The 27718-nt window shown below is 34.6% G+C and overlaps 3 protein-coding genes across 3 annotated transcripts in view; 2 read left to right on the top strand and 1 right to left on the bottom strand.

Annotated features, from left to right (window-relative positions):
- The window catches only part of LOC150106637 (microtubule-associated protein Jupiter-like), a 97366-nt gene extending 71359 nt beyond the window's left edge, over positions 1-26007 (bottom strand). Inside the window, exon 1 of the mRNA XM_090393236.1 lies at positions 25876-26007. Within this exon, the coding sequence (XP_090249362.1) occupies positions 25876-25877 (2 nt within the window). The 5' untranslated portion in view covers positions 25878-26007. The remainder of the gene's footprint in view (positions 1-25875) is intronic.
- Positions 290-15886, top strand: LOC150106638 (putative glutamate receptor). The gene is made up of 5 exons (XM_090392944.1): positions 290-351; positions 2673-2763; positions 5532-5690; positions 7303-7444; positions 15849-15886. Exons 1-5 carry the CDS (start codon positions 308-310, stop codon positions 15884-15886), a joined length of 474 nt encoding a protein of 157 aa, XP_090249070.1. The 5' UTR covers positions 290-307.
- LOC150106636 (uncharacterized) overlaps positions 13334-27718 on the top strand; it is a 54391-nt gene continuing 40006 nt past the window's right edge. Inside the window, exon 1 of the mRNA XM_090393232.1 lies at positions 13334-13364. The gene's annotated coding sequence lies outside the window, so the exon portion shown is untranslated. The remainder of the gene's footprint in view (positions 13365-27718) is intronic.

Genomic DNA, 27718 nt, shown 5'->3' with positions numbered 1-27718 from the left:
TACATTATGTAATTCCCCCAACGAGCGGTATTTAGTTATGATAAAACAAGTTAAAGGCGTTAAATAATCTTATTTTGTAGATTTTTGTAAATAATATTCTCATTTTATTTAAAAATGAAATATTGTGCCACGGTTGGTTTGTCTGTTTTTGAAGAATAAAAACTCAATCTTGCGAAGACAGTTCTACATCTGCATATGGCGCTGATTACTTGGCTATATTTAAAAACTAAATGAAAATATACTTTTTTAGTGGCCTCCTTGGGTACTTGTGAAACAGACAAGAAACGCAATAAAGATTTCTGGACCAATGGCTGATCTTCTGGATTGGTTATCCTCTTCGCTGAACTTCAGGTAGATGTTTTTCATTTTTTTTTTTCTTTTTTCATCCAATAATGGTTTATACGACAATGGTATAAAAGAAATATTTAGTTAATATGATAAGAGAATGATTTATAGCATTCTTACGTAGTCTTTTACAAGCATTACAGAGTGATTTAAAACTGCTTCATAAATAAAACACGAAATTTAGGCTTAACAAGAAAATGTTATTGCTAACCCTAAACTTCTAGTTGCATTTACCTGGACGGCACTTCCTAACTTTTAGCGAACATTATATTCGCATATAAAGATTTCCCTTTCAGCAAAAGTAGACGACAGTCGAAAGAGGCTACATAATGTGGAAAGACTTTTAATGGGATTATATTGATCAAGTGCATATAATAAACAACTAAGTTATACCAACTAGGTTCACCAACTAAGTCTGTTGGCATCTTCAGGGTGCATAACTGATGTAAGACACTAAAAAGTAAAAAACTGTTACAAACTATAATCAACCGATTCCAATTATATTCAACAAAGAACAGAGCGCGTACAATACATGCATAAAGCGTGCATGATATCACTTGTTGTTATTTAGGAACGTTCTATAGTTGGCACTATAATTCAGTTCTGGCGAGTTGAAGGATCTGATAAGGGTCTTCCAGATCACTGGCAAGATTAGTCCTTGGTTCCTGTTAAGGTTTTGTATGCAGCGGGAAACTGTTGTGGCCTCCTTAAAAATCCATCAACATTTTAGGAAGTTTGCTCCCACAAGACATTACTTCTCTGTTCCGTCATTGTTTAACATCAAACTTTTTCTTATGGAATAAAACCATATATCAGCAATTAACTGGCCTTGCAATGGGTAGCCCCCCCCCCCTCTCCATCTTGTGCTGATCTCTTTATGGAGAATTTTGAAAGTAAAATCTTAACTCAAACAGACCCTAAACCCACAGTATGGTGGAGATACGTGGACGATATCTTTATCGTTTGGAACCACACAAAAAAGGACCTGTTCGACTTTCTTAAGAAAATCAACTCTCTACACCACACAATCGAATTCACTCTAGAACTTGAAAAAGATAACCGATTATCATTTCTGGACACTTTAATTAAGAAGCTTCCAAATGGTGGTATCAACCTCTCAATTTACTGCAAACCTACCAATACAGGACGTTATTTACATTTCACTTCCTCACACCACATTTCTCTGAAACTTAGTATTGTACACATGCTGAAGAACCGTGCCTCTCTCGTTACAACAGATCAACAAGACCTCCAGGAAGAACTATCCCTGATATCTACCAACCTTACCATGAATGGATTTCCTCGAAGACTCGTCCACAAGATACTTTTCTCTGAACCTCGATAAAGACAACGAGATGATATACGTTATATTTCTACCATCGTCATTCCATACTTAGGGACAGTTCCATTAAGATTGCAAGACTCCTTAGACCACATAAAATAAGAATGGCCTTTAAACTTACAGAGACGATTACACAATTGTTAAGATCTCCAAAAGATAGCCATCCTTTCTCCAAATATGCTGGAATTTATAACATACTCTGCTCGTGCGGCTTGAATTACATCGGCCAAACTTCAAGGAGCTTTGAAATTAGGCAAAAAGAACACATAGGTGACGTCAATAATAACAGAGAAGAAAAATCGGGGTTAGCGTTTCATTTCTCAAGAACGAACCATACCATAGAGTGGGATAGAAGCACAATTCCTCACATGGAGGAGGACTTCCGCTCCCGAATTTTTAAGGAGGCCACAACAGTTGCCCGCTGCATACATAAAACCTTAACAGGAACCAAGGACTAATCTTGCCCGTGATCTGTCCTTCAACTCGAAAGAACTGAATTATAGTGCCAACTATAGAACGTTCCTAAATAACAACAAGTGATATCATGCACGCTCTGTGCATGTATTGTACGCGCTCTGTTCTTTGTTTAATATAATTGGAATCGGTTGATTATAGTTTGTAACAGTTTTTTACTTTTTAGTGCCTTACATCAGTTATGTACCCTGAAGATGCCAACAGCCTTAGTTGGTGAAACTCGTTGGTATAACTTAGTTGTTGTGATATGCACTTGATCAATATAATCCCATTAAAAGTTTTTCCCGAGCTTTTTGGTCAAGAAAATTAAACGTTTTTTAACATGAGGCTACATAATATTTTCCAGGTCGTTTCATTTTTAGCTGTTTGTCAAGAATGCTTTATCGCAGATTCTCTGATGAATATCTTAGCTAGGTTTACGACTAAGTAATGAAATATTGTCTGTAGCTGTTGAAATATTGCTATGGAAATATTTCAAGTATCTAATCGCATAATTTCTCCTGTTGCGTAGCTACACTCTCCAGATGCCTCCTGATCATCAGTGGGGAATGAAACTGCCAAATGGATCGTGGACTGGAATGATAGGAATGATTCTGAGAAATGTAAGCATTAATTTCAGTACCTTTTACCTGTTAGGACGATTTCTGATTAGATTACAAATGCAGATGTGACTACGATTCACTTCTAGTAACAAATGGGAAGTGTTCATTGTAGAACTTATTTATATGAATTTAGATGCATATTTTTTGACTGATTTATTTTTTATTGTTCATGCGCTATGGATTTTTATTTAAGTTTATTGCTGTGTTTGTAAGTATTTTACATAATCCAATATTTTTTATTTGATTTCCTACGATTATTTTTTTAACATATTCTTAACTGAATTTGGTTTGAATTTTTAGATATAATAATGCCCACACTGCGATACTTTAAAGCCATAAGATAAATCAGAATTTGGATTCAGTATGCTTTTCAGCAAGTTTTGATTATTCTTCTCATAAACCACGTGATCTAACCCTGAATGTTCATTTCAGCAACACTCTCGTTCCCAAAGCGGAGATTTACAACAATGGTTTGAAGTTAACTACGTAATCCGTAGTCAACAATGCTCAAAACAAAAGCTGAATAGCACAAACTGACTTTGATTTCAGTCTTCTGCTAGCAATCCAGTAAAACTAGACTACGTAATAATCACATGAAATTCATGTAGAAGTCTTTTTACATGTGGTATACAGTAAAAAACTGAAATAATTGAATAGCAGGACAATTATTGCACAAAATATGTAACATTTTGTTTTCGCACCAAGATAGTACATGCATGATTATTACTATTGTTTTTTGCTTGGTTCATGTTATATCATGTTGCCAGGTTACGGGAAAAAATATAAAATATAATTCTGTTCGACCCATCACTTTTATAATAATGTTTCGTTGGTGTTTGCACATAGTAAACACTTTCCTCGTAGCATACAATACTGCATTACATCACGCGATAGGCTTTTAATGATTTTTTTTTTAAAAAAATTTAATAGAATTGCTTAAGTTCTTACGGTAGATTGCGCTTGGTTTTTTTTTTTATCGAAATTTTATTTTATTTCACCATTGTTTATTTATTTTTTTAGTACCTTTTCAAATAATTCTCCACTTCCAATGCCAAACCGTCTAAGAGTCATATTTCATTATGGATTATTCTATCTAGCTGATAAACGGTGGTGCTATGGTAGCTTATATATACAAAGAGAAATGGATGGATATTCCGCTGTGGTTCAGAAAGGCGAACCACCATGGAATTTACGCTAATGCGCTTGCATTGGTGGGCCAAAGTTTACTTAGCCTAGCTGAGTCGAAGGAAAATCAACAATATCAAATATTATTCCCGCTAGCAATCTTGGCACGCAACATACTTTTTAGGACATGAGTACATTGACACTCATATTTGGTTATTTGCACCCTTAAAATGGGGAAGGAAATACGTTTTGAGCATAGAAAACAAGAGGTAACTTGAGGATACAAGTATGTGTTGATTTAATTGATCAGGATTTTGCTGAGATGAGTTTTCGTTTATAATAAACAACTAATGATCAATTCTAAGTATCTGTGGCTGATAAAAGATCAGTTCTGGGCATTACAGAACTTATTTTCATTGTCGGTACGTGAATTCATCAGACCAGTGCGTGTGTGTGTGTGTGTGTGTGTGTGTGTGTGTGTGTGTGTGTGTGTGTGTGTGTGTGTGTGTGTGTGTGTGTGTGTGTGTGTGTGGGTAATATCATCCAGGTGTTCAGTGGCGTAGCTAGGGCGGGGGGGGCCGCCCTGGGCGGCACTTTGAACCTTACCGTATACGTCGTTTTGACTTTTTGTAGTATTTTGAGTATGTATTGAGAGGGGCGGCAAACTCAAGGATCGCCCCGGGCAGCAAAAGTTCTAGCAATGCCACTACAGGTGTTACATACCTCAAGTATGGTTGTGTTAAGTGATCAGACAATTAGTAAATATCAATATTTGTATAGCTTACGCCCTTTCTTTCGTTCATTTATGAAACGTGATCGGTGGTTGGCATTGTTGATAATAATGCACACTATGTTATTACTACACATTGTTTATCTTTATATTGTTGAATTTTAGATTGTTTAGATTGTTTCATTCTTACAATCCCATTTTTGTCAGACACTGAAAGAGTTATTGTTTGAACTTCCTCTTCAGGATTTTCTTTTTCATATTGGTGCTTCGTTCATTTCTTGACGACCTTTCTCATCACTAATTCTCTTTTTATTCACTCGCCTTAATAAGGCAGCCTAAACGTCTCAAGCCATTCATTTCTTACCTGACAAGATATGGGTTAAAATCCCGTTAATGCCAGAAATTGTCTGAATGGTTCAACGGACATCTAGACAGTGTTCAACAAATTTCTACAAATTCAAAGAAGCTTGGTTAACCTGTATGAGATATAGGCTTATTCGAAACATGAGATGACTAATCCTTAAGGCCTAATCCGTTAAATTGTGCTTGTACTCTAGCGGGTTAGGTTTGCTTGCTCTGAGGAATTATAGTAAAACAAAAATTCCAGAAAGGAAAACATTGTGTAACCTTTAATTATCACTTTCAGTTGAAAAGTCCTTTTATAAAGCTCTTCGAGTTCTAGACGAGATTCGAACCTAGGCCTTTTCGTCTTACTGGAAACATTACTTTCATAAAGTCTCAGGTTTGGTCTCTAGAGCAAGAGTTCTAAATTATCTGATCTTAGTTCACCTACGATTCGAATTCAACTCTCGATTGGTGGGATGCTCCTTAAAAATAAATAAAGAAAGAAATTAAAAAAAAAAGATTATTGCTTTTCACTAATCAATATGATTTCTAAACATCCCTTTAACAGGAATCCGATTTCGGTCTGGGACCTTTCTCGTTGAATCCGGACAGACAAAAAGTAGTGGACACCACAAGACCCATATACATCGACACTACGGGGATTCTGGCTCCGTCTTCGAAGTGGGAACTGTCGCTTTTCAGCTTTTGGTCGACATTCACCATGGAGGTGAGTCATTTCATCGGCCGCATTTTCCATGTACTGCAGTCAACCAATTGAATAAACTGATCGCTTTTATTTCCCTCGAACGTTTTCCTATATTTATTGCATTCTATATACCTTGATTACACCTGTCTTAGTTGCAATAACTCCTCGTTTATAACCGATTCCATCTCTCATAGTAGTATTTCGAATATCAAGTTCTATGTTTCCTAAAGTGTAGATGTATCCTAACCCTGAAGAATTTTAATCCCAATCATAAAATAGGATTAGAAGTGGACAAATCGTAAAATCGAAACCTATTCCCAAAATTTAGAAGTATCCTAATCCAAATACCTAATCCCAATCTTAATCCTAAAACCGAATCCTAATCAATTCTAATTCTGATCCTAATCTTAACCTTAAAATTCTAATCCTAATCTTAATCCTAAAATCGAATCCTAATCTTAAAATTCTAATTCTGATCCTAAAGAAATCTAATCCCGAAAATTCAATCATAATCCTGAAAAGCAAATCCTAAATCTTAATTTTAATCCTAAAATCTTAGGTGTATATCCACCGCTCCCCTTTTCATTTAACAATCTTTATATAAATACTTTATTTATATAAAGTAATCAGTAAATTAATACATTTAACACTTTAAATATTAAGATATAAGTATTATACAAAGACAAAACAATGAAATTAATATGTCATGTATTTCTATAATACAGTATATTATTATACTGTATTACAGTATAGTATATAATATAATAATAATACGTAATAATAAGTATATAATAATACAGTATAGTAATATACTGCATTATAATAAATAACAGTTTTAATGTAAAAGGTTATCCGAGGAAATATCTAGAACTTGCAATTTATGTCCTCATTTAAACATTTATAATTAATATGAAGGATGATTTTGCAGATTTTTCCCGGTGTTAAACTTTATGAAAATAATGCGCTAGATTTTTCAGTTCCCAGTGAAGCTTTTGGTCGACATTCACCTCTCGATAAATATGCTTTTATTGATGAAATTAATCAATAAATATGCTTTCATTGATGAAATTAGTAGCTATTTATATTTGCGGGAACGATGAAAAAAAATAGACACTAATCTATCTTTTCATTAACGAAGATCTGCGCATGCTCAAAGGCAGAAAACCACGTCGTTTTTTTTTTTTTTTTTTTTTTTTTTTTAAGAACAAAAATTTCCCAATAACTCTAATCCCACAGACTCACATACGCACGCGCTAAATTTGGTTTGCATATTCTCAAGAAAAGAATTAAGGTAGAATATAAAATCTTGTTATTTATAATTTTCTTTATTATTTTAATTTTTTTATTTAATTTTTTTTTTATTTTAATGATAAAATTTTTTAATGATATTTTAATGATAAAATTATTTTAATGATAAAATTTTTTGCTACTAATATTATTCTTGAATAATTAAAATATAGTAATACACCATTTTTCTTTTTGTATATATGTCTAACATAGTTTTAAGAATAGCAAATGTACTGTAGCAACTATATACAGTTGTGACTTTTGTCTCTCTTTTGTAATGAAAGCGTTCACGCATAGTTGAAATTAATTGCTATCGATCTCATCGCCATTTGTTTATCGTTGACAGGTGTGGATCTTATTCATCATTTTAATGATTCTCCTGCCTCCAGCTATCCAGTCAACAACGGTAACAAATGGAACACTTCAATTTTCTACGACCAAGTACTTGCGAACAACCTGGTGTTTGTGGAAAGCAATCATGCGTCAAGGTAATTATTATATACACGCATGCGCACGAAGTTCAATCCATAAACAGCTTTAACCTTAAAGTATTTGCAATGCGCAACATAAATGCTTTTTTTTTTTTTTTCTTCTCTTCGTTATGCAGGAGGTCGCAACTCTCCACGCACCTTAGTGGAGGGTCTGTTACTACCCGTTTGGTATATGAGTACATTCTTCTTTCTATCCATGTTCGGAAGTTATTTCACAGCGACTGTAATGGGCCAAAACCGTCAACACCTGGATAGCTTTGAGGATCTAGTAATGTCGTCTAACGTACAGCCAGTAATAGAGAAAGGGTCGTCTTTACATTCGTACTTTATGGTGTGTATTTTCTAAATAATGTTCTAATAAGAGAAAGTATTCCTATACTCTGAATCATCAATGTTATATTGACCACTTAAAATATTATGATTATTAGTAACTAAAACCAACACTAGATGGCAGTAGTTACACACTTACTGAAGTCTGAACTAAAGTCACTGACAAAGAAATTTTGTCACTGATAAAGAAATTTACTGTTGTCATCTCTCATGGAAATTTAATTTCCTCTTGGATTCTTTTTTTTTTTTTTTCTTGCCTATTTCCTACTTGGTCGACCTTTGGGTTAGTTAAGTACGGTTTTCTTCGGAGAAAAGCTAGTTATTAAACCATTCAGAAAAAGGGACTGTGGAATGCATCGATATCACACAGTAACACTAATTAGGTTTAAGAACACGAGATGGCGGTAGTTGTTTGCCATCTTCTTTGGTCGTTTTCGCTAGCTTAGAATCACACTTATCTTTGCAATCACGAACACAGAGACAGATTACAGATTTTAAAAAATAAATAATAAATAAAAATATAATAATAATAATAATAAATAGGACAAGAGAGAGTGCTTCCTATTCCTTTGGAAATATAAACGTGAGCAAGTTTTTTTTTTTTTTTTTTGCTATGTATCACGTATTCTACATGAAATCTGAACAGATAGATAGAGAAGTCATTTTACTTATATAATAAATCCTTCAATGTCTTTTTAGTTCTTTCAAAATGGAAAGTGTGGCACTCTTTTAGAAGTTTTATTTATTTTTGAAATCCGTACGTTTCACAGTCATATTCTGAACACATTTTTATGCAACTTGCTAGGTAAACACGTAAAAATAAGACAGAAAAATTTCCGCCATCCGGGTTTTCAATTCTAACCAGTACTTATTTGTATGTAGTCATATGTGTTCGACAATCGAGTCGAGTTCGTGAGCTTTAAGATTCGTGTTTATTCCTGAAGCAAACGCCATACTTAGCTGCGCCAGAGATTGGCTAACTTAATAGGCGGAAAACAAAATAAAAATAAAATAAAATAAAAATTTAAAAAAATCCTACAATAAGAAATAGGATTTCACGTGACATTTCTCCATATCTATATCAAAAGTATTTAAAATAAAAAGTATTTAAAATAGCAAGACTATTTTTAAAAAAATGGCAAAAGCGGTTATACAACGGTTTTCTTTCTCTCAATGTTTGGTAAACCAATTAAAAGCTTAATCATAAAAATTATAAATCTCCCTCTAATCGTACGCGTTGTTAAGCAAGTGTTCACCTCTACTTCTTTACGTAAATTCTTATGAGAAATGTATTCGCGGACTCTTAGCGTAGCACAGAAATATTCCAATTACAGAAATATGAAACGATCAGTGACCTTGAGCTCTGCTCAAGAAAAAAGAATGAAATAAAAAAAAATACAAGAACGTAATAATTTAAAATTTAATCTGGATTGACTTCATGAATTTAACTAATAATTAACTATTAATTTACGTGAGTAAGGATATCTTGTTCAATGCAATATAACTTGCTGAACAACGTCTTTTGGAATACTGACACGAAACACACAAATTCCTGCTTTTCATCATTGTTGCGTCATTCAACTAACCAATTGTTGAAATGAGTGATTGTTAAATATATCACCTACTACAACAGAGGTTTCCTGGGTTAGCCATCTCACAGCCTACTAGTAAATTAGCGGTAAATATTCTCGCGGTCTGCCCAGACTGATTAAATACGGGAATAGATTAACATGGAGATTAATCTATCTCCTCAGCTAAATGCCCAACCGATGGCTTTCGCTGCAGTAAATATGCAGCAGGACACATCACTTCAACGAAAACCAACACACTTTATTTCGTATCAATTGGAAATAGCCCAGCAGCTCAATTCTGCAAATAAGTTTGCAAACTGCGTTTGTTTGGCTACATTGTGCCAATGAAACCGCACAGCCTTCCTCGCCTGGTACTTGAGGCCGTTATGGAGGGTACAAGTCCTAGAGGGAGTGGGAGACCAAAATTAACATGGCGTAGACCTTTTGAACTGCATTAAACTTTCAACGCTGTTGGCATACGAAAGAGCCTGCTTTAGACAGAGAACGGTGGCAGGCTCTTGTCCATAACGGACTCAACCCTTACTACTACAATAGTAATCGAAAACATACAGGAAACCAACGAACGACATTCATATATTTAAATATCAGTGCAGAATTTTTGCACGCTAGATGGCGCATTTGTGCACTCAGTCAAATCTCTGGTTGGGAAGAGTTAATCTAACTGTTGGCGTATCATAGCCCTTGGGGATTACTGGGGACCTTTAATACATTCAGGGTATAGCTTTGTAATAGGTTTAGCGACCCCTCATGCACGTGGGGGAAGTTTATATATTATTATTTAATTCCTAAATAATTTTAGGATATCTGATTACTTCTCTAGGTGTAATCCACACACACACACACACACACACACACTGTCATTTTCCCTATCAAAATAAGGTCGAAATTCTCATAACACTAAAGACCTCGCCACACTTTAGATGTGAGTCATAGCCGACCTTACCGATCGTTTGTTCTTATATTTATCTTTACGTTCATCCCCGAACTCTCCCATTCCTTCAATATATTCCAGAAATGGATTTACTGAGAAACACAAATAGAGTAACAGATTGGCGTAAGAACTCGAAATAATACCTTAGGGAGTGTTAGATCAGCGGGTTCGGCACTAAATGTACATCACAAGGATCTCGCTCATACTTTCAGCAACATCTAAAGATCCGTTCACCGTATTGCCAATTTCATTTCCACAGATTACCCCGCTTGCTGCACATGATTAAGTAGAAGTACGAAAAGTATCGCTCATCTATATATTATCTCTCTGCTTCATTTCTAGAATGATAAAATGGACATCGGCAAAGAGCTGTATCGGAGGATGAAGATCAGGGAAAATGAATCAATAGTAAACCTAGAGAAGCTATTGTCGATGGACATGATTAACCGTGTTTTGCGGGGAACTCACGTTCTAATCTGTGACAAGCAATCCCTTATGTGGGCGCTGGATAAATGGCACGCTGATGGAGGACAGTGCGCTTTCCACCTGTCAGAGAATGTTTTTTTTCGATTTATATTGGTCATGATTCTCCGCAAAGGCTTACCAAAGCGCATACTCAAATACTTCAACCAAAGGTATGTAAAAAAAAATTATGGTGTATTCTGTTAGATTAATACAAAAATAATTTTTTACTATCGTTATATTAATTATTTTTTTCTTCATTTTCTTTCTTTCTTTTCTATAGAATACTATCTAGTGTGGAGGGTTCGTTACTCAGTGCTAGCATTGAACGCAGTGTGTTTCACTCATCCAAGTGTTTGGATCAACGATCTGATGTTACTATGGTGTTGTCCTTGTCGAATTTTGAAGGAATTTTTGTTATTTGGCTCACGGGATGTGTTATTTCTATATTTATATTGCTCTTAGAAATACTTTATCACAAGCAATGCAGTTGCGAAGAAACCAAAGAATCCCGTCCAAAAAAATTATATAAATTGAAGATATGCATAATTCAAAGGGTAATCAATACCATTAAACCAGATGATCTATTAGAATCTTAAGGAAAAAAAATTGAAGATTTGCATCCACATTAAACTGTCAATGTTAAAAAGCATTCGCATTTTAACGCTAAATAAATATATATAAATATATAAATAAATAAATAAATACATTGTTGCAACTTTATTTCTAAAATAAAATTTTTATAAAAATAATTATTAGGTGTTTTAAGTATATTACATGTATTTATATTTATATTTACTTTTATTTAAGTTCATTATTAGAGTTATTTTTAAAATGGATAATTATATAATAATATATAAAAAATTAGCATTTTTTAAACTTAATTTCTATTATTCTTCTTGTAAATTTCTGATCACAATCGTTACAAAAGATCGGCAAGGTCTGAAACTGACCAAGATCCATCTTCCAAATTGTCTGTACATTTAGCCATGAAAATAAAAGAAATAGGCTTAGAATTAGTAGATGACTTTTCTTCGAAATATAAAGCGCAAGACGAGAGGGCGCTAGTATCATCCACTAACTGAATTTGAAAGATATTAGCTGATTACGAATCCAAGTGCATCGGCTACCAATACCAACTAAAGAAATTGTAATTTAACTATTCATTTTGTAAAATTAATAATTACTTCTGCATAATTGTAAAACTTTTTATCGCTAAACTAATTAATGTTCGTTAATGCATTTTTGAATATTATTTTAAATAAACATTATTAAATGAAATAAATACGGTTTTTGTTATTATTTACACTTTTGAACTAAAAATAATATATTTTAGAGAATAATGTATTTAAAGAAGTATTCTGGGTCATTTTTTCGCTATTGCATCTGCAGCAAGCGGAATAAAAACAACGTGACCTTTGGTTGAAAAGAGCCTTGATTCAAATCCCTACAAAAAATAGGCGGAACTTTTGTAAGATTTTTTTTTCTTTCAAATCTAGCTTCTCTGACTACGTATTAAGTATTTAAAACAAACAGATTTTTTTAAAGAATTTTACAAACCAGTTTCCCCAATGTATCCTCATAAATGTTCCTCCCCCCCCATGAGGATATTTAGGAGCGGATGTTTAGTGTATTTTTTTCTGCTTTCCTACAAACACTTGAAAAAAAAAAAAGAAAGAAAAATATTCATTACTTCGTATTTCCTATCATTTTCGATAGATGGCGCCACATATTTAAAGTCTATATTCTTATAATTTTAGAAACGGTGTTCTTAATTTTACTCATAAAATTGCTTCTCCACAGATGGGGATTAACATATTAGGAATGTTTGGTTGGTTTGGATCTCACTTACACTCCTACTAAGGATTCGCAGCTGCCCGGGTGATTGATGTGACGATGGACCCCTGATCTATTGTCACAAAATTAAACCTTACCTGCTTAACTAACAATTTCATTTCGTGTCATTTGAAAAAAAAAAAAAAAGTGCATTGGTTTGCCGTGCCTTAGGCCGGCTCCCAAGTTTGTATCTTAGAGAATGAACAACACTTTATTTTTATTTGGTTTAATAAAATAATTATTTATGGCATTCTGTACCTTAATTAAATTGACTGAAGATACTTAATGGTTCTTTCTATTCAGAGATAAATGGTTGATCAGTTTTCTTTATTAATAATAATCGCATAATTGCATAGCCGCATAAATCCTAACAATTTGTATTTCGAGTGGTTCTTTGTTCACTTTATATTCACACTTAAAATTAATCGCGTTCATGTCATACTGTCCAACAGCTTCACTTAATTTAGCTTCATTTGTTCGAGTGCACATCGCTTAATGACAACGTCATCCCACCCGTCTTATCCAACACATTTCATTATCCCTGTCGATGGCTATAAATAAATTCGCTTCGGTGAACTGCCATAGTCAAGAAAAGAGACGAAATAGTTCCGAAAACCACCGGTAGGTGGCGCGAGCATGACGTTGAAAGCGGAAGGTCGGAATTAAAATGAACAAAAAGAGATAATAAAAAGTTGCGAGGCTTTTATTTTGTGAAATTTCAACGGTAGTGTTGGTACAGTGGGATTCCTAAGGTTGCCATCGACAGGTAAGTTGATTAACGTTAGATTTATTTTAATCCAGTTTTACACTAACTGGTTCTGATTAGGAACGGTGATGTTGTGGAAGATGCGGATGGCTCCAAGGGATGTTGGAATCTCCGGAGCTTAAAGTCATGGCGTGCTAGTCACAAGGATCGATAAGTACGGATGCTGCCTTTGTGTCTGTGGTAACAGAAGTGTGAGTGACAGTAGGCGGCGCGTTTTAATAATTGTCGTGTCAGTGATTGGCAACTGGGTTTAGGCTTAACTATAACAGTTTTATGAATTATGACAAGATAAGAGAAAAACCACTCGCAAAAAAACAATTAGGATTTTAATTAATCTTGAGAAATGTCAAGAATAATTGAAGCTATTCACACTTTCCAAAATGTTGGGCTTTTAATGCAACCAAATTTGAATGAAGAACACAGAGAGGGAGAGAGAAAAAGAGAGAGCGGTGACCATAATACGATATGAAGAATCAACGTATTGTTTTGAGATAAATAAACAAACAAATCAAGGCGAATGCACATTTAATAAATTTCCTAAATGATTTAAATTTTCAATTATTATTATTATTAATTAAACGTGTCATATTTAGAAAGAGAAGATCAAAACATATGAATTTATTATTATTAACTTCACAATGAGATATATCAGTCTCATTGAAAATGGGTTAGTCTATGAGATCTGAGTTAGTCGGTTCTTCCTTCATATAACAATAAAACTTGTCATAACAAGTAAATAACTTATCTTCTCTCTCTCTCTCCCTAAAAATTCCCTAAAAGATAAATTCAATCAGCAGAGTAGCAATCAACGTTGTGTTTACGCTAGCAGCTCCAACCGTGATTAAAAAATATAAAGCTGCAAATAATATTGAGTATATATATTAAAAAAAAAAAAAAAAACTTAAGTTCTTCTAGCTTAATGCTTGTTCATATGAGAGTCTCATGTTTTTCCATACATTCCAAATTGGTTCTGACCAGAAGATTGAAACAATGGTATTTATTATACATGAAAAACAATAATGAACTACAACAATGAACGAAAAAAAAACAACTAACAATTGTCTCAGAAAAGAAGGAAGAGATTGTATTCCACAGCTAATTCATTTTTGCTGAAGAATCTACAGAATTTTATTAAAACTTTACGTACACACACACACACACACACACACACACACACACACACACACACACACACTTGTTTCATTAGTTTATTTTATCAGATATGCGTACTAAGCAAGTTTTAACGACCTTGAACTAACCCCCCCCCTTCCCTGCTTTAACGTATAGTGTTGTTACGGGTGATGTTTTATAAGACATTCCCGTCCGTCAGAAACAATTTATAAACTTATAACTTATGTCAAAATATCAATTTTCTTTTCGGCATTTCAATTCGCCAGTCGAGATTGCTTTGGAACAAACACGACATTTTTGACATTGCTGTTTCTCGTTCGTGTAGAAGGCAGAAAATAAGGAAGAGGTCATACTTAAGAAAGCAGCAACCTACAAACAAACTTACATGAATCATTTTGTGAGGCACGTTTCATTTTTCCTCCCATGTATTGAATATTAAAGTCTGAGCTTGTATTTTGGAGAGCGATGGAATCAATGCAGGCCTCTTAGCCCTATGGAAATAAAGACTTGGAGTCTTCTCTCACACAAGAAAATTGGAAGATTTTAATAGTACTTGTGTAGGCAGGTAACGGTTCTAAAATATTTGCTAGTCACATAAACTTGAGACTGCAAAGAACGAATCAAGCCTCACGAGAGCTCTAAAAATAAGTTAATATTTTAAACATTAAAATAACGAGATCCTACTGGTTACCATCTTCATTGAAGCTTGGGAGTCTTTCCTGTTAATTTGATTTCTTCATACGCGACCTCTTCATCTAATAGCAGAAGCTTGAATTTACCTCAGAGGCTACTAAGCTCACAAAGCATCGCTACATAAGATTCATCATTTAGACTGGCTAAGACTGGATAACTTAGCCTTCCTGGGAAAATTGCAAGAATTTTTTTCGTTTTTTCGTCGTCATAAACAGAATTAAAACATTTTTTTAAGACAAAAGCAAAGGAAGTGTGGCCACAAATATTGAATGTTGGTGCACTGAATTTAATTAAAAAATAATATTCAATAATTCTTGCATTTTTAGTATTTCTCTGAGCATAGATGTAAAAGATCATACGAAAAATACGGGTGCCTTTTAGATGAGAATAAACCAATTTCTAAATAAAATAACACCGATGTTCACTTCTAACAAATGTCCAGCTGGTTAGAATGAATTAATAAGCATCTACAACAAAACCATATTGAAAATAAATAACTTTGCAAAGGCAACTGTTTACAATAAATTATTAATAATAATTAATAATAACAAATATTAATAATAATTAGTTATTTATATAGATATTCATTGCATTTTATTAAAAGATGAAACACTATTCAAAAAAAGATTGAAAGTATTAACAATTATGTTATATTTCCAGAGTTTGTAAATACACCAATTAAGAAGAAGGATAAATAATGTATTAATAAAATGAACAAAACACCCTTGTGGTTGCCGGGATAAGAATAGCACCAATGTAGCTAATACATGTCGTACGAGGCGACTAAAATTTGGTACCCAGGGAGGGTAATGGATGGCAATGCTGTAGATAATGAAGTTCTAACTGAGGCTCAGCTATTGCTGTTACCCTCCTGCCATGATCAGAGTTTTAATAGCTCAATAACACCTTATCCCTACACTGTCCTCTACAGATAACGAAGAAGATGAAAAGCATTCTTGCTTCGCCCCTTTAAGCCAGTCCTTATAAGGATAAGGACAACAAAGGAAGAATAAATAAATTAATAATAACAAAAATAAAATAATAAAATCATTCGCGCCAGAAGTATCTTCAGCAGCTCTGGAAGGAGTTGTTTTTTTTTTTACATTAACAAACATCATTATTATATTTTTATTATTATTATTATAGGATGTTGAGAAAAACACGCTAAAAAGATACAGACACATACGGATAGAAGAATTGTTGAAAAATTAAGAAAAGAGTTTTCTGATGTACGTGTAGGAAATCGTCGTCAACATATTTCGTAACGAACTCAAGGACAGTTTTGGCGTAAAGCCACGATTGGAAATTGATACTTGACATCGAAACTGGAGCTCGGAATTTGAAACATCTAACGACCTTTTTGTTCTACAGAAATTCACGCAATCCAAACAAATTGCGCAAAAAAAAAACGAAGAAACATCACGGATAACAATGTAGGAAGAATAACGATTACACGAACAATAAAATAAACAATCCAACAATGACTTTGGAATAAAGAATTAGGAAATGATACAAATATGAAATCTACATTACAGTACAGTATTTTAAATGAGATACTGGCAACAATTAGTCTTACGAGGTGTGATAAAATTTAAAAAAAAAAAGAAAAAGAAGCTTCTGATAAACTATATCATTAAAAAATCACAGTTTTGCTTCGCGTTAATTAGCCTAAATTTACAGTTTCCACTTTACACCCATAATTACTTTAATGATTGGATTTTTTGCGTAGTCGTTGTTGCCCATTGATAATAAATGTCGATTTGGATTGGCTTTTATTTTCGTATAAACTTTGGTTAAGTTATTTAGATGGTGCTATATCAATTAATCATTCTCCTGTAAATGCTATACTCAACAACGCATAAAGGAAAAGACTGGAGATTAACCAAACTAAATGACGCGGAGAATTGGAACACTGAAAATGGAAAAACGGAAGACAGACAATGCAAATATGCATTCACTTGTGTTGCAAAGAATATGAAAAAGGAATCGACGTAATAATAATGTAATAATAAAATTTAATAATGATCGATTTCTATTTTAATAGAAAAGTCAACAATACTTCGTCAACAATGAGTGAGCAAACGTAACGGCTGTAGCAATTGAAAATCCGATTCTATATTAGATTCTATTGTTATAATCATACGAAGAATTTTAGTCCGATCTGATATTGAAGTTCGTTCATTTTACATACATTTCAGTCATGATTTAATTTTGAACAAAATTTTAATGCAATGTATAAAAGCGTCATTAGATGCAATTGTTATGGTTGCCATAGCACCACTACTCTACTAACACGTTACCGAAGTTATTGTTACGTTTATCTGTTAACAATGATAACAAATATCTCAAATAAGTTTTATTCCTGAGTTCACCAAACTATGGTAACGTGATATAATTGGACAATGAAATCTGTTGATCATTTTCATACTTGATTTTTTATTATTGCAAAATAGTTGCAATAAAACAAATTCCATTGGTTGCCCGAGGAGTTTAAGAGAGTAATGTAAAATAATTCTTATTCGTCAAACTGGTAATAATGGGCTTCGATTCCATTAATATCTTGGAAACCACAAATTTTTAAACGCATCAAGCAGGAGCGTAGTAACCTCTAAAATGCTGGTGGTGTGTTCACCATCTATTACTGGTTTTTTAAGACTTTCCCTCCAGGATCTTTATGGGATAAAGATAAGTACCAATCTCTTTGGACGATGTTCTATGAATACGTAATGAATACTGTGCCATAAATTGAATACTCCGTTTTTTAACGAAGCAAAAGAGTAATAAATGTTACGAGAAAAAGAAGCTAGTTAGTCTGTGACTTCTGCTTGTTACTGTATAGAGATAAATATTTCTTTGTAGTTTATAGAAGCAAGGAATTCTAATAAGTGGTCGTATATTTTTGAGCAATTGCAATTTAGAATGGGTTATATATTTGTTCCTTTCTGACTTCACTGTTGCTTCCAACAATTGTAAAAAAAAAACAGCGCTTGATATTCCCATTGACTGATAGAATTACATCGTCCATGAGCTGTTTCACAATCGGTCATTCTGAGCCCCCTCAGGTGGCACATGTTACTGTGAAATCCGGTATACGCGATACCGGAGATGTATGACGTACGTGCATTCGCAGTTGGTGGTCAACACGAGCAACATATGCGATCTTATAGATTTCGAAATGGAATGATTGCAGAGTACTGGTTGGAGGGTAGCAGTAACAGGGAAACCGCCAACATTGTTGGCTGTTCAAGGAGTGCTGTAGGTGGTTCAAAGAGTGGACAAAGACTGGTCAGAATAGCACTCGATGGGGCAATAGTGGGCGTCCACGCCTCATCGATACTCTTCGTGAAGGTAGTGGCTAAAAATCAAATGTAATCAGGGGAAGAATATTGCTAGCAGACCATAATCTAACATACTCATCCTCTGTGTGGGAAGCCTGGTCAAGGCTCCCATACCTAAGCCTAATCATTTACGACTGTGCAGTTTACATCTGCGTCGTTGGCCCACTGTAGAGAGAGGATTCACCTCAATGTTACGGTCCAGTAGAATCAGACAGGAGGCGGAAGTATCATGTCATGTGAGAATATTTTTAGAAATGTCTTGGAGCCCTAATACCAGCCCATACTACGAATACTACAAAGTACCCGCCCATTAGAATGGATCATGTATACCCCCCCCCTTCATGTTGATTGTTTTTCCAGATGACGCAGGGGTGTTTCAACAGGATAATTTGCTATGCCACCTTGCGGGTATTGTCCGAGAGTGGTTCGCCCAAAACGTGACTTCCAGGTGTTATAATTACCAGATTCGAGTCCCATAAAAGATTTCTGATATTACGACCTGGATCGAGAAGTTCTGCATTTGAATCGTAAAGAGCTTACAGAGTTCATGCAATGCCGTGGCAGTTCTGACAGCAAGTGCTGGGCTACACACTTATTAGGACTGCCGTCATAATATTAAAAGTATCTAAAATTCATAGCTGACGAATGATTATATTTTTCAAAAAAAAAATTCATTTGTTTGTGATTCAATTGTTGCCAAAAATTTAATTGTTAATGTCATTGTTGTAGATGCACTAGAATAATAATAATAAAAAAAGTTCAAATTAATTCTCTACTTTGGCCGTAACCTTAACCGTAACCATATTTTTAATTCAGATATGCAGGATTTGATAGTAAAAAAAAGTTTCCAATATAATATCTACCAGATGGCGCTCTACAATCAGTGCAGAAGAGTGGAATTTGTTGGAACATTAGTAGTCTATTGCAGCTTTTGTTTGTGTTTTGGGGGAAGCAATGCCTTGAATATTATGATTCTAAAATATCGGAATCCGAAGAATCACGGGTATTCGTCGAATTCTTCCTTAAACTGCGATTAATTGCGACAGAAATATTTCTTTAAAAAAAGTTAAATGCCATTAAAATTCAAATTTAAAAAATAGAAATGTTTACGATTGTTCCTCTTACACAATTACCTTTTTTTTATGTAACAAATTATATAATAAAGGAATTAAGTGCAGGTAACCCTCGTATGACGCGGTACTTATACAACGTGGTTTGCAAATTGTAGCAACCCTCGTTCAACGCGATTTCGATATAACACAATCTACAAATTATAGTTATCCTTTATCTTCTCATATATTTTTCATCGTGACTTAAAAATCAAATTTTATCTTCGTTAAATTTGCGTCTGCTCGTAACGGGCATGTAGTTTTAAGTAGTGAACTTATATTAGGGGAAGGCACCATTTAGCACGCATGTACGTCAACTGTTTACCCTAGAAAGTGTGTTAATCTCAAGCTGAGCACTTTATTTTCTGGTGAGTTACATACAATATGTAATGCTTTTTTATGTAAAAAGTTTATTTTTATAGTAATGGCCACTTAGAGGGCTTTTGCGATACGGTTGAAAACGAAATTAGTGAATTAATTGATGGGGAAATAGATTTAAATAAGGTGACGTCGAACCAAATGGCGGGAAAATTTCTGCCGAAGATTCTGATTGTGATATACAAATGATGTCCAAGAGATTTCAAGTGATGACGACGTCCGGCCACTCGTAAGTAAAGAACATCTACGAAATGTTAGTTTTGAAGAGAGTGATGATGATTAAAATATGCACTTTATTTTGTTTTGCCTAAAACATTTATGTATTATGTGCAATGAAGTTTACGTACATTTTGCAATTTTTATAATTTTATACTATATTTGTTGCATAGTTTATTTGTTTTCTTAACTTACATGAATTACTTGAATTAAATAAAAATATTGTTTTTGTTGGATATGTCATTGTTGTTTATATAATTAAAAAAAAAAACGATTTCGGAACATGACCCTACTTTTTCTATGTGATCTGAGACTCGCATAACGTGATTTATATAACGCGGCATTTTTGTGGAACCTAACATCGGCGTTATACGAGGGTTACCTGTATTCCATATGCAGGGCCGACGGAAGCGGGCATGCCAAGCATGCGGGTGCCGCTACGATGGGTGCGCCGCCACCAGGGAACGGTTCATAAGTTAATTTTTAAGAAACAAAATTTTTATCATAAAAACAAAAAAATCTTAGAATGATCAATATTAAAATAAATAAGGCCGGATACACCGAATAAAAATTTAAAAAAAAATGTATATTGCCGCCTCTTTGATCAGCCGGCTGTTTACAATCTAACAGATTATAACGTGCGACTAGATATAGCAAGTATTATAAACAAGGCTAAGCCTCCAAAAAGCAATATGTCACGTAAGCAAATAACTGCCCTAAAAAAGTTATATAATAATAAAAATATTATTATTACAAAAGCTGATAAAGGAAATGCAACAGTTATCATGAATCAAGAAGAGTATAACAGAAAAATGCAAGATCTCATATGTGACGGTTCCACATATCAAATTATACATCGAGACCCTACGATGTCTAAAAAGAAAAAAGTCCGAAAATTACTGAAAAAAGTGACATCATGGCCCAAAGAAATCATCAGGAAAATAAAACCAATTCATGTTAATCCACCCCGTATTTATGGATTACCAAAAATCCACAAAACTAATATTCCCCTACGCCCCATAGTCGATAGCATAGATAGTCCCACATATAAACTGGCCCGGCATTTAGCCAAGTCGCTTGTCCCCCTTACTGGCAACTCCTCTACTTTTGTAAAAAATTCAATCCATTTCAAAACACTGGTTAAAAATCTAATCCTAAAAGATTCAGACATAATGGTTAGTTTCGATGTCACTTCCTTATTTACCAGTGTACCACTTATAGACACTCTTGATTTAATCAAGTCTAAATTTCCCCCAGATATTTTTGAATTATTTCAATTTACTATGAATGCAGGTTACTTTACATGGGGGGGGGATTCTACAAACAGATTAATGGTACTGCTATGGATTCCCCCCTCTCTCCCCCGTTAACAAATTTTTACATGGAACATTTTGAAAACAAAGTACTTACCACAGCTACTTACAAGCCACAAGTGTGGTTACCGCTATGTAGATGATGTGTTTGCCATCTAGCCCCATGGACAAGACACTTTGGATGCTTTTGTCACCTACCTAAACAGCCAACACCCCAAAATTCACCTCACAGTAGAAAAAGAATCAAATAACTGTTTACCATTTCTTGACACATTAGTCACCCGCCTTTCAGATGGTGCACTATCTTTTTCTATTTACAGAAAGCCTACACACACACAGGAAGATACCTACATAAACAATCACATCATCATCCAGTCCAACAGTACGGCATTTTAAAAACACTTACACACAGAGCCAGAGCCATTTGTTCTAACGATACAGCTCTGACCACTGAACTCCAATACCTGCGCCATACGTTCTTAGCCAACGGCTACAATCCGTACAAAATAGATAAAATACTACATAGGCCCATTACTCTGCCCTCCCCTAATACACAAGAATACAACATGACCATTTCTATTCCCTATATCAGAGGTACATCGGAAAAGATAGCCAAAGTATTGTCGAAACATGGCCTTCGCACCACTTTCAAACCTCATGTCAAGCTGGCAACTCTGATCCGCTCGCCTAAGGATAAACTTCACCCCTTAGCACACTCAGGAGTATATGAAGTTCCGTGTGACTGTGACCTGGTCTATTATGGGCAAACAGGAAGATCAGTGAACATCCGCCTGGAAGAACATGAAAGATACATTCGCTACTATTACTATGGCAAGTCGGGACTGGCAGACCACGCTTTGGACACTCCTTCACACAGGATTAGATGGAGGAAAACGAATGTGCTATTTAGGAGTCATTATAGATCTGAAAGATTATTTTTTGAGTCAGCAATAGCGTTGAAGAATTCTCCCAACCTTAACAAATATGGTTGCATTAATTTGCCAAAAATTTGGGAGACAAGTATCCTAAGAAAAACTCCTGGATAGCTGCTGTTTTTTTTTTTTTTCGTTAGAGGGCGCCAAAAAACAGGACTTTAGATCTTTTGTCTTTTGCAATTATATTGTTTCACTCACTCACTGTCACGTTTACAAGTGTGTTGTGCTCTGATGATGCTGAGTTGAAAAGCGTTAATAAAACATCTTTTGTTGATAAAAGTGTTTGTGGTGTTGTTAATACCGTGAAAAATAAGTCATGAACGGCTGTTTACAAGAGTATCGATCAGATACAAATTTTATGCAATCATTAACTTTTGCCTATTTTTCAAGAAATTCTCAAAACGACAAAAAGAACTGAGTGAAGAGGTGGATGGAGAACAAGAATTTAAAACTGGTACGGAAGTTCGACCACGAAAGAAGACACGACAATTTGACTACGAGCATCATGACGAAACGCTACAATCGCAAGAAGATAAAATTTAGAGTGAATGTGTTTTATACACTTCTAGATGTTGCAATGTATTCGTTAATAGAACGTTTTGAACAACTAAAGGATATGATAATTTCAGTTTCTTGTATAGATTACTACAAATTAATAACGAAGATTTACGAAAAATTGTGACGATTTAGAGATTCTCTTGAAGGACTGCGACAATAAAGACGTAAATGCAATAGAACTATATGACGAGTTATGTGCTTTCCTGGATATTTTTCGGAAGGATAATTTAAATATTCAAAACCCTTTCGATATTCTTAATTTTATTGTGTCCAATAATTTATCTTTCCCTAACTTTTCAATTGCTTTAAGGATACTATTAACCTTAATTGTTAGTGTAGCGAGCGGTGAACGTTCCTTTTCCAAGTTGAAATTGATTAAACCTTACTTAAGAACAAGTATGTCATAAAAAAGGCTTGTTAGTTTGGCGTTAATAGCTATTGAAAATGATATATGTGCAGAATTAGACGTTAAGACCATTATTTCTAATTTTGTGAATATGAAATCAAAAACCTTAAAATTTTAATTAAAAAAATTTCAAGTATATTTATGTAATTTAATTTATTTTCTGTTATTCTGTAAAGATGTCATTTTTTGAATACTTATATTAAATGTTCTAAGTATTTCTGAATTCTTTTATTATTTTCTCATCTATCTTGAGTTTCTTTTATTTTTCTAAAAGATAGTTTCACTTATAAAAATTATTACAAGTTACTAAGAATTTAGTAACTTGTAAAACGCAAGAATTTTTTAAACTTTAGTTCAAATAAATTTTAACTTTAATTAAAATTCATTTTAATTTTGTTAGCGATTCGGGTCGGTGAGAAGGCTATAATCCCTGTAACATTATACTCAACGATTAAAATGAAGTGGCTTTATCAAAATTTGCTTTAACTTTTGAGAATTTTTTGAAGATTCGGGTTTTTAACGATTATCCTGCCTAGTCAACACCCCCGGTTCGTTACATTTAGCGAACCAACGTGTGGCTCTTCTGTCAAAATTTATTTAAGAAATTTCAAATAATTGAAATTTTTATTATCGTAAAAGAACCACACACTCCCGGATCGTTACAGGGGCGCTTAGATAGAAATTGCATGCGGGCTCCAAAGACCCTAGCGCCGGCTCTGTCCATATGTATACCCAGGGTTAATCACCCCACTTTTGATCATCTTCAATAAATCGTTGAGACCAGCAATAGTTCATTCAGAATAAAAGTTTTCAAAGGTGGTTCATTGCATAATGTTGAGAATTATAGATGAATAAGTCTTCTTATTGTTATAGGCAAAGTAGTAGAAAAATTCTTATAAATCGTATCCAGGATATTCTTGCTGTGATCATTTTTTGGACAATTTGTTTGGATTTCAGTAAAATCTCTGATAATGTTCTGCATAAGACTCTGCGGATCAAAATGTACCAAGTACTGATGGTGACATACGGGAGGAGTTGGACAAAATAATGGAAACACCCGTCATACATGCATATTTCTTTATTAAAATGGCGATGGACCATCTTTTGCCTTCAGCACAGCTTGAATTCTTATTGGAATGAACTCGAGTAAGTTTTAAATAGTTTTCGGGTGGAATTTTGTACCATTCTTCTTTAAGAACGTCTTCGAGTTGTTTTAAAATAGTTGGAGGTGAGAATCTGTTTGTTATTCTGGGTTCGAAAACTGACCAGAGTGGCTCGATAATGTTCAGATCTGTGATTGTGCTGACCAGGGAAGTTACTGAAGTTCCTATTCATGCTCTTCAAACCACGACTATGTGAATGGAGCATTGTTGTTTGGAAATAACGTTTGGATCATGGAATGCCCAAATTACCCAAAATGTCAAAATAATCACTTGCAGTAATTCTACAAGAGGAAGAGAGTAATGGGACCAACAGAATACCCCAATATTGCTGCCCATAACAGCCTCGTGCCTTACTGTTGAAAACATGCATTCCGGATTGTAGGCTTCCTTGGGTGTTCTCCAAACGTAAAACTCGTCCTGATGTAAGAAACAGCGTGAAGGTCGACTCATCTAACATCACGTTTCCAGTTTGATGTCGTGACACCATCATTTACACATCTGAGCATTCGTTTCAGTAATGTGAGATGTTTAGTAATTACAATTTTACCGTGAATATTGAATTTATGAAGCTCACATCGGGCAGTTTTAAATTTTCGTGGAAATAGGTTCTACTAGGTGAGTATTTAACTCTGATGTTACCTGTGCTTCAGTAGTTCTGTGATTTTTCGAAACAATTCTTCTCAATGTCCGGCGATCTCTTTGTGTCATTTTTGACTTTTATCCATTGTTTCTTTTCAAAGTTGTTGTCTTGCCATGAGCTGTGTAGACCGACATAACCTTAGAAACTGTCGATCTTGATACACCTAATAATGTCGCAGTATTTATCAATGATGCTCCAGCTAAACGCGCACCAACTATCTGTCCTCTTTCAAAGTCAGACGAGTCACCCGCTTTTCCGATTTTTTAACACGAACTATCACTCAGTGCCATCATTAATGCACTTACAAAACAAAACAAGAACATTCAATGCTGCCACTATAAGTTTTTTTTTTTCTTCAATGTAGCAACAAATTCTATACCTAAATATCTCAGTGTTTCAGTTATTTTGTCCGAGCCCTGTATATAAGATAGATAGCAGGAGTTTACTGCGTTTGGCTGAATCAGACTCTGCTAGAAGACAATAAAAATATATTAAAAAAAATAGAAGAAACAAACCAAGTTCGTTTTTTACTGTTTGGTAAAAAAAAAGATTATGTGGAAGGAATAGTCAATAATTAATATATCCACATAACTTACAAAATAAAATAATAAAAAAACAATAATACTCTTACATATTTTCTGTTTTCCAACTCGCAATCACCACCTCACTTTCAAGTCATGATGCAAACCAACTTGCATGGTTTTTGTCTGTGAATCCGACCTTTGATCCCCGGCGATATCTTAACCTCCGTCCGTGCCTTTATGTTGTGATACAACGCACCAGGTGATGGCTGATACGCCCACTAAAGAGAGCTAACATTCTTCGCAGTATGTGTGTGTGTGTGTGTAAGTGCGCTTCCTGACGTCAGTTGGTTATAACACAAACACGTGCATCTTTCCCGCACTCAGGAGTGACTTAAGTACGTAGTTGTAATAGGTCGAGAGAACATTACTGGGGAAGTATGTAATTCTAAATGGTATGGCGATGTAATGTTCGACATTGTTAACCGCTTTTCTTTTCTTTTTTTTAATATATTATCTTCGTCACAATGAACTTGACCCGAAGGTCCCTTTTTATCGATTTGAATCCACGCGTATTTTCACTTAGATGTTAGCTTACTGCTTATGTCATATTCGTCATTGCTTTCTTTGGATGAGTTTTTCAACATGTGTCAATTTCATTTCAGGGCTGTTGTTAAAGCCATTGATGGTTTCCATAGCTACCACTTCATTTCATGGAGGCAGTAGTTCGACTGCCTAGAAATTCAATGCACCCTTTTATTAATTATAGGCCATTTCGGAAACGATTACTTGTGCTTTTCTAGAATCATTATATTCACAGTTAATTAATAGTGTTTAATTAAATGCTTAATTATCAGTGAAGAGGATCGAGGCAGTAGAACTACATTAGAAACAAAACGCCAGAATTATTACCAACAGTACATTGTTGAAACCTAATTAAAGCTAAATTGAACCATCCAGCACAGCAAAAACACAACAATTAACAGAACATCGCATTATAAATTATATATTTAGTTTAATCCTCTATCCAAGTGCAAGCAAACAAAGTTTGCGCCTGAAGTATCTTCAGGACCGGGCCAACTCATGACAAAGGTGGACTGAGTTCTAATCACTTTCCTTAGTATCCCATAATGCAAAACACATCTCCTTGTGGACATGTATACTGCCATGCACTATGGGAAGAGCATTGCATTGTTAAGATTTGTTTGCGCCATCTATCGTACAAACCTGATACTACACAAACAATTGTTTTACTTTTCCGATAGTTTACATCCTATCAGCTATTATTTCACATTTTCTTTTCTTATTTCTCCTCATGGTCTTATTTGTATGTATGTGTGTGTGGACATGTCTGTGTGTCGTGCGCTAACAGAATGCTGTATTGCCTTATTCACCGCACGTTCAGCTTTGTCAGACATTTCTAAATATTTCCGTTTCCGGACAAACGTCAAATCTTTTGACGTCACTTCCGTACGGATGTAGGCGTTCGTTTGAACTTAAACTCCACCGCTGTGTTTGCCAAGTCTGATAATATCGTAGGTCGGTGCAGATAAAACCCTTACCACTGGTGACCAACTTGGACGGGAACTTCGACGGCAAACAGTCGCCATATAACACACTGACTACACCCCCTTTTCCTCTTGTCCCCTCCCTCTTCACCGCGTGCAGATCGTTTTTCTGGTGCTTGTCTAAGGTGGGGGTGGTGTTCCCGTCGGTGTTCAATTTCATGAAGGAGTTCAAATATCGATCTGGGTAAGATTGAAGTAAAAGTTCGTTTTCTTGGAATCAAAGCAAACACACCGCCGGAAATAGAGGAACAACTGGAAATCGGAAGGCATGACGGGAAACGATAGGATGTTACCGCCTTCCCATGGATTAGTCATACTTTGTGTTACTTCAGAAGAAAGAAGATGAAATAGTCCGAAAAATGCATGTTATAACTCACACATGAAA

Source organism: Typopeltis vanoorti, chromosome 5 (genome assembly GCF_054136105.1).
Source record: "Typopeltis vanoorti isolate ZY-2024b chromosome 5, IOZ_Tvanoo_1.0, whole genome shotgun sequence".
Classification (NCBI taxonomy): Eukaryota; Metazoa; Arthropoda; class Arachnida; order Uropygi; family Thelyphonidae; genus Typopeltis; species Typopeltis vanoorti.
This window is presented reverse-complemented; position numbering and strand designations above follow the sequence as displayed.